The 13936-nt window shown below is 37.4% G+C and overlaps 1 protein-coding gene across 4 annotated transcripts; it reads right to left on the minus strand.

The window, feature by feature from the left end:
* Nucleotides 1-353: 353 nt before the first annotated feature.
* Nucleotides 354-13936, minus strand: LOC127437921 (peptidyl-prolyl cis-trans isomerase FKBP8-like). 4 transcript variants are annotated; one of them, XM_051693088.1, is made up of 10 exons: nt 13846-13936; nt 12697-12770; nt 12323-12612; nt 10622-10791; nt 10432-10520; nt 10009-10229; nt 5642-5814; nt 5367-5444; nt 1504-1638; nt 354-1264 (listed from the first exon to the last, which is right to left on the minus strand). In XM_051693088.1, the coding sequence occupies exons 3-10, from the start codon at nt 12597-12599 to the stop codon at nt 1178-1180; spliced, it is 1230 nt and encodes a 409-aa protein (XP_051549048.1). In that variant the 5' UTR covers nt 12600-12612; nt 12697-12770; nt 13846-13936; the 3' UTR covers nt 354-1177. The 4 variants fall into 4 exon arrangements, with proteins under 4 accessions (XP_051549048.1, XP_051549050.1, XP_051549051.1 ...); XM_051693090.1 differs by having other exon boundaries at nt 12697-12763; nt 13846-13932; XM_051693091.1 differs by lacking the exon at nt 12697-12770.

Consider the following 13936-nt stretch of genomic DNA (forward strand, 5'->3'; position numbering starts at 1 on the left):
AACCCTTTCCCTAACAGTGAGTGAAAGTGATGCCCTCTTTTGGAGTTGGCACAGCTCCCTTTGAGTAACTCCATCCCTTCTGGAGTAAACCCGCCCTCTTTGGGAGATTCAGCCCCATTTGGAGATCTCCGGTCTGCAACTATACCTACTTGGATTGAAGAGACAGTAAGCCTATCTTGGTGATGGTGCTACTTTGAATAAAGTCTATAATGTTGTTAAAGAGACTGACAGTCTGTTATTAAAGTAGTGACTATGATAAACTGGATTAATAGTATTTTTAATTTATCCAAAATTTAGGGGAGGGAGGACCCCCCCCCCCCCAAGAGCTCTGTCACAATTCCAACACTGGTAAGAACTGAAAGTGCAAAAGTTTATTTTATGACATAAAAAACAACTTTAAAGGGAATGTTGGAAGTTTTCAAGACTACCAAAAATAGGAATGGGGAACTTAGACAATTAACATAAGGATCAACAGAAAGAATCACTTAGACGTGTTCATTCTAAATAAATATAAATCAAATAAATGCACACTGTTTTTGTAGTAGCAGTGAAATATAGTGTAAAAGTCAGCATGGCCTTTTTGGAACATTTAATGAAAATGGAAAGTTCTCCAAATGTTAAAGAGGCAAAGCAGCAGATTTCACATTTTAAACGCATTTGTGGCAATCCAGGCGACACTATAAAAAAACAGCAACGTACCAAATCAGTGTATGGAAGTTTGATATAGTGTTCAGTTTCTTAAAATAAAAATAAATATGCCTTGCAAAAGAAAAAGCATACAATCATATTTTTGACTGTTCACTAACAAGTTTCATTTTACCAAAATAGAATTACGGAACTTGACAAATAGCGAGGTCTGTGCTCGACATTTTGCAGCAAAACTGTGTCCAGCGACCACATTATACTGTACATAGGTACATTTCTTAATATTTACTAGGAACTTCTCTGTACATAAATAGGAATTATATAAGACTTCACACATCTATCTCTCCCCAGCTGATCTTTCATGCATCGAAAGAAATAAGATAAACACCATTTAAATCCTTTAGTATGCGACGGAGGGCAAAAGCACTTGGAACCATTTCATTTTTAACTTTAAAGGTCTGTAAGGTGTCTCAGGGCGTGCTCAAGATCTTTTTCGACACCCACATGATCCATCTTGTCACAGTGACTTCTGTTAATTTCTAGCTGCGATGACGACGGACAAGGCGACGCCACCAATCGCAACGGCAGTAGCCCCAAATAGCCACTTCCAGCTGAGATTCTGTAAAAAGATAAATACATATTACAAATATAAATAGTAATTACAGTAAAGGTGTAAGTCATAGGGAACTGAGTTAATGGGTTAGGGCATAAATGCGTGGTTTGTCATTCGTAAATAACTAACCCAATTTCCATAGAGTAAACATAAGACATACAAGCTCATGAACAAACAGTGTGTAGTGTGAATTATGTCTGCTGAAGTGTTCCAAAGAATATGATGGGGGCAGTTTATGCTCTCACCCATGAGGATCTGGCACGATGTTTTTGCACACCCGTGTTCGATGGGTTGCCCAGCATCTTTTTATACATGGCCTGCTCGGCACCTTTCTGCTCAGAGTGCTTCTTCACAAGCTTTGACAGTTCAGCGTGGATGGTCTGCCGAGAAGAGGGAAAAGACAGTGAAATGTGTGTGTTGTACAAACGAAAAGCCAGGCTGATGAAACTGTTGCTCACACTGACACATTGCAGCACAACACATTTGGCTTGGTGAAAATGATCTAACACAGCAGTTTTGTCAGAGATTGAATAAAAACCTATCATAGGTCAAGAGTCTCATTATTATTAATAAGTAAGAAGTGACCACTACAGTGCAAGACATCTTAAATGTAGACATTAAGGAGCCATCTGAGTCAAACTATTACATGGCCATTATCAGTTTAAGTTATTTATCAGTTCTTTCGTTTAATTACCGGAGGAGTTTAATTACTGGCCAACAAATAAAATCAAATACTATCCGATGGAATGAAGGAATTCTATATTGGAAGCTCTCTAAAGGCCAGACACATGAGAAGAGAGGGGTGTGAATGTGCAGACGTAGGTGTGTTGGCAGTGACAGGCTGGTTATACAGCAGAAAGCAGTAGCAGTCAGATGGTGGGACACAGGAAACCTCATCCCACTGCCTGTGTAAACTGAACAGGGCAACGTTGCTATAGATATGGCAAGTGTGCAGAGGGAGCTGGCTATTTTTAGACAAGGAAAGAAATAAGATCCTGGGAGTTTTTGAACACTCTGTTCTGTCTGTGTTGGACAGGCTCCATTTTTTTTTTTTTTTTTTTTTGGATGTGCAGTACCATCTGCTGGTTATAATGGGTAATGCACGTTTAAAGTAGATATTTCTGATAAAGTATCTCAGTGTGTAAGTGGGTAAATTGAACAGCTTGTGATAAATACAGCAATAAGCCACACAAGACTATGCATTAGAGTGATTTAACCCCGGTTAAGAGGTGTTGACAAGCGCAAAATGGAACAGCAATATAATAAAATAATTTTTTTTTATATATAAATAATAGCCTACATTTATTGTAATACTTATGTGTTCTGGTCATTTTGACCCAGACAATTGTTTTTTTTTTTTTTTTTTACTTTATCCAACTGGAATAAAATTCCTTGACTTTGTTCACATATGGTATCCAAAAAAAAAAAAAAAAAAAAACAATTTGACAATTTTCTTTACATTTTATTGGTTTTATTTTACTTTGTTACACTTGTTGTGTTTCCGGTCAAAAATGACCAGCCATTGGAAAAGAATGGATTAGGCTACAAAATACAGAAATATTAAGTATTTAGAAGCATTCCAATCCTTTAGATGAGCACATATAAGGATATGTGTATGCATGCACAAAGTCCTTGGAGAGACACACACACACACACACACACACACACACACACACACACACACACACACACACCCTTGAGCGCCCTTATGTGCATCATCTTTCCATGTACACCCTTTGAGGAATATTTCAAGATCTACTTATATTATATTTTGTTTGGGCTCGTTTGAATCAGGATAGTCTGCTGTAAATTAGGTTGTTAAATTAGCGTGCATCACTTGCAGATTATTTATTTATTCAATTAAATCAGACACTTTTTTAGTTTAATTATAACACTAGGACATATCAGAATTTGTATTTGATTAATTATACATTCAAACATTCATTTTCGTCCAACTATATCATATTCCACGACATTCTGCGTTTTACTGCTAATACCATTTATATGATTCCGTGTTTCCCACATACTACATGCCTATGTAAAGCTATGTCAGCGCTACTCAACAAGCGGCCCTCGAACGATCTTTTGTGGCCCGCATTATGATATCATCATCAGAAATATATTTATCAGCAGCCTATCAAATCTGTATGAATTGTAAGGTGTCCATTTTCATGAGGATTTACGCTAGTTCTCTACATTGCTGAATCACGTTAGAGAGGGAATTCAACTGCAAGAGGATGTTACAAGTAAAAAAAAAAATCTGAGCATGGCTGATGTTATGAGAGCAGTGGTCGGTCTGCGTGCGCTTTCATACACAGTACGTGCGCTCGCGAGGTCTGTCAATCAAACGTGCGCGTTCACAATCTCACTTGAGAGTTACTCAATACGGTGCTTAAATAGCTCATCAGAGATATGTACTCGTCATGACAACATTATTTACTGGAAAAAATAAATGCAGTTTTTCCTGCAGTGACGGCACTGAGATGCCTTCACGCAAATGCTTTTTAGTGATCTACTTCGGTGCAAAATGCCAAGGGGGGGTGAACAAATCTTTATGACTTGTCACTGAAGGACTTTTGCTGCTCATTTTGAATACATCGCTCTTGTTTTTGAACACATCTCTGGTGTATGTGATGTTGAACACTCATGGTGTTTGTTAGTTTACAATCACAGAAACAACAGAACTGATCTATATCAGAAAATCGAACTGTTATACCATTTATGTTTAAAATATTTACTAAAAGGAATAGTTGACCCAAAAATGAAAATTCTCTCATTATTTCCTCACCCTTGTCATCCCAGATGTGTATAACTTTCTTCTGCAGAACACAAATGAAGATTTTTAGGAGAATATTTTAGCTCTGTAGGTCCATACAATGCAAGTGAATGGTGGCCAGAACTTTGAAGCTCCAAAAAGCACATAAAGGCAGTCTAAAAATGAACCCATAAGACTCCTATCTAATGTCCTTAATCCATGTCTTCAGAAGTTATATGATAGGTGCGGGTGAGAAACAGATCAATATTTAAGTCCTTTTTTACTATAAATCTCCACTTTCACTTTCAGATCTGTAAGCCACATGTGCGCCTATTTAGTATCACTTTCACATCTGAAAGTGAAAGTGGATTTATAGTAAAAAAAAAAAAAAAAAAGCCAAGGACTTAAATATTGATCTGTCTCATCCACAGAGCTGAGATATTTTTTCTAAATAATCATCATTTGTGTGCAGCAGAAGAAAGTTATAAACATCTGGGATGGCATGAAGGTGAGTCCCATTAATTAACATTCCAACATTCTTACTATAAAAATGTTAACTTATAATTTTATATATACACTGTATAATCATTAAAATTAAGAGTGCGGCTCCTCGAGGGTACAGAGATCCAGCTTTGCGATCCTTGACTGTTCCGAAGTTGAGTAGCCTTGGTCTATGCTATATGTATGTTTCAGGAAGTAGGAAAAACGTGACAAAAAGACACTCCTGTTTATTATATTTATTTTTGTACACTAATGCTCACTGCAGTTTGGCCTCTGAGTGAAAAAATTAGCTCACTGCATTTTACTAACTGAGACCTTTCCAACAATATATAACACATGGCTGTATATATAACACATCTCATCTTTTTATGTTTTTACCAACTCCGAATATAATTGTCATGACAACAAATTTGCAAATGATGAGAACAAAACAGATCTGATTCTTCAGCAAATTAAAAAGCATTACTTAAGAATCGGTAGGATCAGCTACATGCATTATATGTCCAGATTCTAAGCTTTAAAATGACACCTATGTTGTTTAGGTCAAGCATGTGGTTATTAATGTATTACATAATTATTTTTAGTTCACTGAATCCTATCAATAATTTTTTTTTTTTTTTTTATATGTTCAAAAAAGATTTACAAAACCTGTCATAATTACTAAAAAGGAAGTTGACAAAAAGATCTAATGCAATATGAGAGATTCATTAAAAACCTTAGTGGGCCGGTCATTTTGCCCCGGGAACACAAAAGGTGTTAGCACAAACGAACACAACACAAGGGTTAAGTAATATAATTCATTACTATTCACTATAGTTCACTATTAATGTGTGTTTTTAATCTCAGTATTACCTTATTACTTGGCTCCAACTTTAAGGCCTCTTTCAGAGTTTTAATGGCTTCAGCATACTCACCCTGCAGAGCAAGTACCTGCACACACAAACACACATCACATGTCAACACATCTAAAGCTGTTCATCTTTCGCCCACAGGCTGTTCCCCTTCATGGCTATCTAAATAGAACCAAAAGAGCAAACAATCTATTTTGCTGTGTCCGAATCTGGGAGGGCTTTACTATTTAATGAGATTGAGTGAAAATGATACACGTAAGAACCAGGGAAACCCACCTTGCCTTTGCGGAACAGGGCTTTGACATTGTCCGGCTGGTGCACCAGGACGGAGACACAGGAGCGGAGAGCGGCTTCATAGTGGTCTAACTTGAGTTGAGCGGCAGCCATGTTGTTGAGACATTTCACCTTCATGTCTAAAAGTTCTTCCTCTTCTTGTTGACTGATGTCCACTGAGATGAAAGATCTGTGATTAGTGTGGGAGTCAAGATATGATTGCGGACAAAGAACAATGACATTTAAAATGTAGTAATTATAGACAGATATATTGGCCAGGCCAATATTTGGCTGTTTTGAGATTACTGGCATTGGTTAAACACTGCACACATTAACAAAGTTCATCATTGAGCTAACACTGCTGAAAAACGAAGTGTTAGCTCACCCTTGTGTCAGTTTTGGAAAAAACACGACCAGTTTGTTCAATTTATAATGAAATGTTCCTGTTTCAAATATTTTTAATGAATTTAAAGTAAATATTTTATATGTTATCTGTCACTGGTTAATGTTGCATGTTTGCAGGTTAAATAATTAATATAAAATTATTCTTTTTACACCAATATATAACATTGATATATTCATGAGAGTTATGAACATTGTACAAAGCTTTGGGCTAAGAAGTAGGTTCCCAGCATAGACTGTTCCATTAAATAAGCATCAACATCCATACATTACTATAAGATCTCTCAAAATCCATACATTACTTTAAAATCTCTCAGCAGCTGTTCATTACTGTAAAATGTATCAAAATCCATACATTAATTGTATGACCTCATAGCATCCATACTTTACTATAAGATCTCTCCACATCCATACATTACTATAAGATCCCTCTGCATTCTATACATTACTAAAGGTATATACGTAAGCTGTCTCAGCAAACATTTATTACTCAGGGTTCCCACTATTTTCAAGGCACACATTTATGCATCTAACAAGTGTAATATTTACCCAAAACCACATGCATCCATTTAAATCGAGCTTTTATTTTTGCGTTTTTGACGGTAGTTTCTCACCTCCATTAAGCAGCCTGCTCCATGGCCCAGTGTGATTATTAATCCCTGTAAAGCTGTGATTCAATTAAATATATACATAGTCTGTATGTGCTGCACACTTCAGAGTGCTCTATGTCTCTGTCATCTCACACACACAAGAGCGCGCATGACGATCATGATGAGGTGTTTTCAGTGTATGAGCGGCCGGATCTACACATTCATTTTGAAGTGCACATCACTTGCAGATTATTTATTTATTCAATTAAATCAGAGACTTTTTTTAGTTTAATTATAACACTAGGACATATCAGAATTTTTATTTGATTAATTATACATTCAAACATTCATTTTCGTCCAACTATGTCATATTCCACGACATTCTGCGTTTTACTGCTAATACCATTTATATGATTCCGTGTTTCCCACATACTACATGCAACTGCGTAACTGCGGTATAAGCTGACTCAGATCGTTGAATTACTGAAAATGTATTCACATCCCGAGGTATTATGGCCAAATCACCACACTACCAACCCAGTGTGAATTAATTAAAAAATTTTAATCAGTGGTCCGACTGTCAACATTGTCTAAAGTTTTTAACTCACAGGGATGCAAACTTATGAGGGGCGAAAAAAGTGAGACAATAACTGATCCACAAACATGTTTTCCAGGGTTATTTTTTTAAAGAATAAGCTAAAAGCACCAACTTAAGCTACTTTAAGGATTCAAGTATAGAAAATTATCTGCAATTGTGCAGAATTAGCTGCAAAAGTAAAGGGTATATTGGTGTGGCTTGCTTCTGTTTCACAAATTTGTTCAATTTTATTAACTGACTAGTTTAGTGACCACTTCTGGAGATGCCACTAGGTAGTGACAAATGAGCGTCTTATATGCTATGAGTGAGTCATTGAATCATTTTGAGATGTTTGTGACCGAAATCTGCCAAGAGACCATAAAGTACTTAAGCTTTATAAGAACAAAGCAGATCTATAGTTTTCCTTCAGTTTGTGAACTGCCGAGCATGACTTTTCATCCAAAAAGACATCAATAATAGTCTAATAATATTAATGAGTATCAATTACGTCCTTCTCCTTAATTAAAATTTGCATGTCAAATCTACTGACTAGAATGTTTAAGCATTATAAGAACAAAGCAGATCTACTGTATAATTTTCCTACAGCATTTAAACTGATGAGCATGACTTTTATCAGAAAAGACAACACTAATCGCCTAATAATAATAATAGAGTTTCAATAATGTCCTTTTTTCATTGTAAAGCGCATTGAGTTGAGGCGACAACGCTCCGCTCAACGCCAGCGTCAAGAACCACTTTGCCCTCCACACGACAAGTGTTGCAGAAAGCGCCACGGAGGGGCGAATTTACGAGCTTGCCACACAAGAAAGTGGGAGGTGTGCACAATAAAACACTGAAATTTATTTGGAAGAGGAAAAAAAAAAAAAAAAGGCAATTGCTTTGATTGCAGAAAATAAAAAGAGGACTCGCTTATGTCTTAGCTTTTTTTTTGGGGTGAATGTAATTACTGTAGTTCAGGGGTCTCCAAACTTTTACGGTTGGGGGCCAAATGCAGAAAAAAAATAAGGTGTCACGGGCCGCATCGCTGTAATAATATAAAAAATGGCTAAAAGCTACTAGATTGCCACTATGCATAATCTTTATATTGTGCGCTTAATGTTATGCATATTTTTATCATAATTTGTGCTCTATAGTATGCTTGTGTAGACCCTACATGTAAATAAAGGATAGGGTATTTCACTCACAAATAACTCTTATAATGGAACAGTGATGCGTCTTATATAAAATATTATACTCATTTATTCACATTTCCGCAGATGGCCCACGGGCCGGACTTTGGACACCCCTGCTGTAGTTCAATAACTGGGGTCACTGGATACTTGGAAAAGATAAGGTAATAATGAATTAAAATCAAATTTGAGACATTCAATATCTCCATACATTTGGACAGTTTTAAAATAGTTATTGTAGCTTTGTACTCTTTAAGACATCATTTGTGAGGCAAAACGTGTGTGAAAAACACTGGTGTGAAGTTGGAGCCGAGGTTGCGCTGACACGCCACTCCATAGACTTCAATGTATTCGGCAGCGCTGACGCGAGTCATGTGAAAGCCCCTCAACACGTATAAACATCAGTCACTTTTATACATTAATGGCTCTTCCGCCCTTTTCTCTCCGTGATGAAAAAGGTCGACTCACATGCCGATGCTGAAGTGAACAAACAACATGCTCCTCTCATTCAGTCAGTCGGTACAAGTACCAGGTCATTCAGTTTGTTTATGAATGAGTTTCACGAGTGCCGCTTCTCACTGTGCACGTGCTGCTGCAGCCAAGCAAGCTGTAACCAATCAAGCGATCTGCCTTGGTTGGACCGTGATCGCCAAGCACACGATTGACTGCTGCTGTAATCAATCATGAGGGTGTAAGCGCCCTTAACCGTTGATGTTGTTTCACAATGTGCAGCCGCCGAGAGTGACAAAATAACACAAATTTGTGTAATTGACTCCTATTCGGAGTCCCAATTGTTACCATGTTTTGTACATGTAACGGAAACTTTGCTAGCACAGTAAAACTGTTTTATTATACGGAAATATTTTCCAGGACAAATAATTATTTTCAAGGACATTTAGGTATTTTTCTAATTTTCCATGACTGAAAAATTACCTTGCAATATTCCAGGTTTTCCAGTACGCGTGGGAACCCTGATTACAGTAATGATCTCTCTAAATTAAAACATGACTATAAGATCTCCTCAAATCCACACATTACTATAAGATCTCTCCACATCCATACATAACTATATGATCTCTCAAAATCCATACATTAGCCTTCTGTATGATCTCTCAGCATACATACATTACTATAAGAGGTCTGAGCAACCATACAATACTGTCTGATCTCTCTGCATTCTATACATTACTATAAGATCTCTCCACATCCATACATTACTATAAGATCTCTTGGCATCCATACATACTATAAGATCTCTCAGCATCCATACATTACTATAAGATCTCTCAGCATCCATACATTACTATAAGATCTCTCAGCATCCATACATTACTATAAGATCTCTAAGCATCCATACATTACTATAAATATCTCTCAGCATCCATACATTACTATATGATCTCTCAGCGCCCATACTTTACCATACAATTTTTCAGCATCCATACATTACTGCAAGATCTCTTAGCATTCATATATTGCTATAAGATGATCTCTCAAAATCTATGTATTACAATTAGATCTCTCAGCATCCATACATTACTATACAATTGCTCAGCATCCATACATGACTGTAAGATCTCTCAGCATTCATACAGTACTATATGATCTCACCTCTGGAACTTGCTTCAGTTATCTGTAGTGCAATTCCATATGAGTTGACAGCAAAGGCATAGTCCCCGCGCTGATAGTGGACATTTCCTCGCTCTCTCTTCCTGTTGGCCAGACTGATTCTCTCAGAAGGGGGCATAAGCTCCAGCTCAGGGGCATCAGTTACCGACAACAGCTGCACCTCCAGGGTGAGATCAGCATTAGGAGGAACAGCAGGAGTAGAGCTGACAGAGGAGATGGAGGAGGTTATGAGTCACACAGTGGATGATTAATGTGAAAAAATAATGTATTTTCTGTCAAAAACAACATGAAACAATTCACAATGCAATTAACTTCAGTAACATGACATATGACATCTGAGTGAAACTGAAATAATGTTCATAAAGGAATTCTAGTGTAACGTTTCCAGCACATTTAGACTCTAACCTTCCAAGAGCACCAAATGCGTATTTAGCACTAGCTTCAATCAAGGCCTTTTCACCGGTTTCCATCAGTTGCACAGTGAGATCCAGCGCCTGAATATGACAGTAACAAAACATGTTTATATTATGAATACTGTCTTACCATTTTTAGACATAAAATTAGAGCACTGATGGAAACAAAATAGTAAATGTACCTGAATTACATCCCCGTCACCAAGAGTAAAAGATAAGTCTGGCTGCTCTTCTACCACCATTTCATCACTGAGAGAGGTTTTAAGATGAATAGTGACATTCTGGCCTCTCTGTGGTCTGCTGTCTGCACTGGATCCGGGTTCGAGAACCTTCTTCCTAAGTTGTCCATTTCCTGTATGTTCACAAACAACATACAGTGGCAAGAAAAAGCATGCAAACCCTTTGGAATCAGCTGGTTTTTCTGCATTAACTGGTCATAAAATGTGATCTCATCTTCAAAGTCACAAGTATATACAGACACAATGTGCTTAAGCTAACAACACACAAACAATTATAATCTTTCATGTCTTTATAGAACACATCCCATTAAACACTCAAAGTGCTGAGGAAAAAGTAAGTGAACCCTTGGTTGATCCTCCTTTGCCAGCAATAACCTCAACCAAGTGTTTCCAGTCGCTGCGGATTAGATCTGCACAACGTTCAGAAGTAATTTTGGACCATTATTCCTTCCATTTTCTTAGGATGTCTTGTGTAAATGGCTCTCGAGGCCACTCCACAGCATCTCAATTGGGTTAAGGTCTGTGTTCTGACTGGGCCACTCCAAAAGGTGGATTTTCTTTTTCTGAAGCCATTCTGTAGTGGATTTATTTAGATGTTTAGTGTCATTGTCCTGCTGCATCACCCAACTTCTAATGAGCAACAGCTTGTGCACAGCCACCCTGACATTATCCTGTAGGATATCTTGATAAACTTGGGAATTCATTTTTTTCCTCGATGATGACAAAGCAAAGCAGCCCCAAATCATGATGCTCCCTCCACCATACTTCACCGTTGGGATGATGTTTCATGTTGGTATGTGGAATCCATTTTACACCATACGTAGTTCTGCATGTTCTTGCCAACCAGTTCAACCTTAGTTTCATCAGTTCACAAAACATTCTCCCAGTAGTGTTGTTGAGTGTCAAGGTGGTCTTTGGCAAACTTCAGGCACGCAGCAATGTTTTTGTTGAAAAGCAGCTGCTTCCTTCGTGGTGTCCTACCATCGACACCATGCCTGTTTAATGTTTTCCGTATAGTAGACTCATGAACAGAGATGTTGAGCAGTTCCAGTGATTCCTTAAAGTCTTTAGCTGTCACTCTAAGGTTCTTTTTTTTTTTACCTCATTGAGCATTCTGCAGTGTGCCCTTTTAGTCATCTCGGCTGAACGGCCACTTCTAGGGAGAGTAGCCACAGTCCTAAATCATCTCATTGTCTAACTGTGGACAGATGGATATCGAAGCTCTTTGAGATAACTTTGTAACCTTTCCAGCTTTATGCAAAGCAACAATTCTTGATCGTAGGTCTTCTGAGATCTCTTTTTTGCGAAGGCATGGTGCCACCAGCAGATGCTTTCTTGTGAATAGCAAACTCAAAATGCTTGAGTCCTTTTTATAAGTCAAAGTAGCTCTAACCCACACCTCTAATCTCGTTTCATTAATTGGATGCCAGGTTTGCCAACTCCTGACTATAATTAGCTTTTATGGATGTCATCAGCCTAGGGGTTCACATACTTTTTCCAGCCTACATTGTGAATGTTTGAATGATGTGTTCAGTATGTACAAGAACAATACAATAATTTGTGTGTCATTAGTTAAAACAGATTGTGTTTGTTCATTATTGTTTGTGAGAAATGTTGATACATAAGGTAAAAAGGCCACAGTACCTAAAACATCCAGCCACTCTTCTTGTTCTGCAGAAGGGGTTTGGTCCGTAACAGTGTTTGCTTTTGTAGCATCTTTAGCAGCACTATGTTTCTTCTTTCCTCCACCTGCATCTTCTAAAGGTGGGAGGTCATCATCCACGTCATCTTCCACATCTTCCAGCATTTCAAAGTCTTCTCCACTGTCCAGCAGAGAGGCCCGTCCTGATTTCTTACCTGACAGTGCTGCCTCCTGATTATCAGCAGAGCCATTCACAGACACATCCTCACTGTCAGCCATCTGGACTCAAGTTCTACAAGAGCACAGTAAAAATAACAGGTCACACTTTAAGTAAACCACTGCAGGTTCCCTCCCACCTCTTGTTTTATGTACATACATTTCTGAGTTCCAAGGATAAGACCAGAGTTTTGTGAAAGTAAGAATCTCCGGGGGAAAAGGACAACCTGTGACCTTAAACATTAGGGAAAATTAGAGAGAGAGAAAAATCAGCAGACATTATTTGCTAAAAACCAAAGGTCAGATTACCAAATATGGCCATTTCTGTAAACAATAAACCAACACGAGTTGAGCTTTAACAACCCACCCATGACAAAGATAAGATAAACAAGTTAAAGAAAGATAGATAGACAAATAGATAGACAGAGACAGATAGATAGATAGACAGACAGAGACAGAAAGACAGACAGACAGACAGATAGACAGAAGTACAGACAAACAGATAGACAGACAGACAGACAGACAGTCAGACAAACAGATAGATAGATAGATAGATAGATAGATAGATAGACAGACAGAAAGACAGATTATAAAAAGTACTGGGATGATACCATGGTACAGTAAATGGTATTAGATGGTACTAAATGACTACCATATGAATACACTATGGTATTTAAATATAATCCATGTACTTCAAATAATACCACAGAATTAGAATACATAAAATACATACATACATACATATATGTATATATACATATAAACAGGTATTTCCATGGTACATGTTCCAAAAAAAAATAAATACAATAAAATAAAATAAAAAAACTCCAGGCATTACCATGGCATTTTTGTGTTAGTTGAACTCTAGGCATGATAGAATAAACAAAATCTGTACTAAAAAAATCTATTGAAGCACAAGGACTAAACCATAATTTTAATACATTTCTATTTGCTTTGTATCTCATTAATGTGAATGTCCCGTTGAGATAACGCAGCATTATTGTAATAAACACACCGTTATTTTTTTGGCATTAACAGCACAAAATAATTTATATCTAAAAGGGATTCGAAGAGTTTGTCTCTCATAAACAAGGCGTGAGCACGTGTAAATAAATAATTCAAATATCGGAATTTATTTTGGTAAATTGAAGTATTTCCAGAACATTCCAGCAAGTTTGCTCGCTCGCGCTTTGCACGCGCTACAACTTACTGGATAAACAGTGCGACCGCAAAGCTCTCTTATAATGTTTTTTTGTGTTCAAATGTTTCAAAAGTGTTGTGAAACATAAAGAGACGTGAAAGTACTCACCGCAATGTGAGGAGAAATCTGCACCGTGCAACTACTTTGACAACAAAACAAGGCTCAATCAGTGCAGCTTCCGGGTAAGGGTCAGCGCAAT

The sequence above is a fragment of the Myxocyprinus asiaticus genome, chromosome 49 (genome assembly GCF_019703515.2).
Source record: "Myxocyprinus asiaticus isolate MX2 ecotype Aquarium Trade chromosome 49, UBuf_Myxa_2, whole genome shotgun sequence".
NCBI lineage: Eukaryota > Metazoa > Chordata > Actinopteri > Cypriniformes > Catostomidae > Myxocyprinus > Myxocyprinus asiaticus.

What these genes read in the sequence shown, in the direction of transcription:
- LOC127437921 (XM_051693091.1), bottom strand. Translation starts at nt 12,599, where the DNA reads ATGGCTGACAGTGAGGATGTGTCTGTGAATGGCTCTGCTGATAATCAG. An exon ending in GTGACGGGGATGTAATTCAG is followed by an intron (nt 10,521 to 10,621) that starts GTACATTTACTA and finishes TGTCATATTCAG; the next exon opens with GCGCTGGATCTCACTGTGCA. An exon ending in GCATTTGGTGCTCTTGGAAG is followed by an intron (nt 10,230 to 10,431) that starts GTTAGAGTCTAA and finishes CTCCTCTGTCAG; the next exon opens with CTCTACTCCTGCTGTTCCTC.